Source organism: Octodon degus, unplaced genomic scaffold, assembly GCF_000260255.1.
Source record: "Octodon degus isolate 3935 unplaced genomic scaffold, OctDeg1.0 scaffold00039, whole genome shotgun sequence".
In the NCBI taxonomy this organism is placed as follows: Eukaryota; Metazoa; Chordata; class Mammalia; order Rodentia; family Octodontidae; genus Octodon; species Octodon degus.
Window position 1 is genome coordinate 8,980,425 of NW_004524615.1, and position 892 is coordinate 8,981,316.

At 37.0% G+C, this 892-nt stretch overlaps 1 protein-coding gene across 1 annotated transcript in view; it reads left to right on the forward strand.

Moving 5' to 3' along the window:
• Positions 1–892, forward strand: part of Slc10a2 (solute carrier family 10 member 2) — a 24,493-nt gene that overhangs the window by 5,654 nt on the left and 17,947 nt on the right. The window contains 1 exon segment of the mRNA XM_004631175.2: positions 1–66. Within this exon segment, the coding sequence (XP_004631232.1) occupies positions 1–66 (66 nt within the window).

An 892-nucleotide genomic window follows, 5' to 3' on the forward strand; every position in this document is an offset into this window, starting at 1 on the left:
GCCTGTTAATCTATACCAAAATATGGGTCGACACCGGGAGCATCGTTGTTCCCTTTGATACCATAGGTAAGCTGTTCCTCCGCAAGATTGCTGAGTATCACCCTTGCACGCTCTGCTTAGTCTCTGCTAGGATCTCAGGCCAGGCTCATACTTAGACATTATTTATCTCTTGCACCACTGATAGTTTTGCCCAATTAGAATTTCCTTCTAAGTCACCTTGGCCTTTGAATGACTATTGGCAGAATGTAAATTCCAGGCCTTGACCTCATGGGACAAACTGATTTTTCCTCATTTCACATCCTTGGAAAGGAGCCAATTCAAGGTCCCCATAACTCGGTATGCTCAGGATCCTTGCCCAAGGCAGACTCCATCTTTCCTTTATCCAATAGCAGAGGTGATTCATATCAATGGCAGTTTACACATGCCTATTTTTATTGAAGATATAAAAAAAGAGTCATGTAATAGTTTCAAAACAGAAGACTTAGAAAGCAGTGGTGATGATAAGCAGCCCATATTCAGAAGACCAGAATGACAGGCACTCCAAGCATGAAACGACCAGAACTTAACAAAAAAAGGGTATACAGATGAATGTCCATTTTCTATCTGTGTATTCAAAGTGCTTAGGTTAGATATATAGTTACATACTCTTAATGAATAGAATGATTTGTTCTGATGGTGTTTATAGATAGGATATCATGTCCTCATCTTGTATAGTAATTAGCCACTGGGAAGAATGTATGCAATGTGTTATTGAAACTGTGCTACCAATTTGATTTGAAAAAAAAGAATTAATATGTGCTTTGTACATATACTAACTCCCCACCATAAATCAATGTGCACTCCAAGCATATATTAATAAAAATTAAAAATAAATTTAAAAAATAAAAAAAAA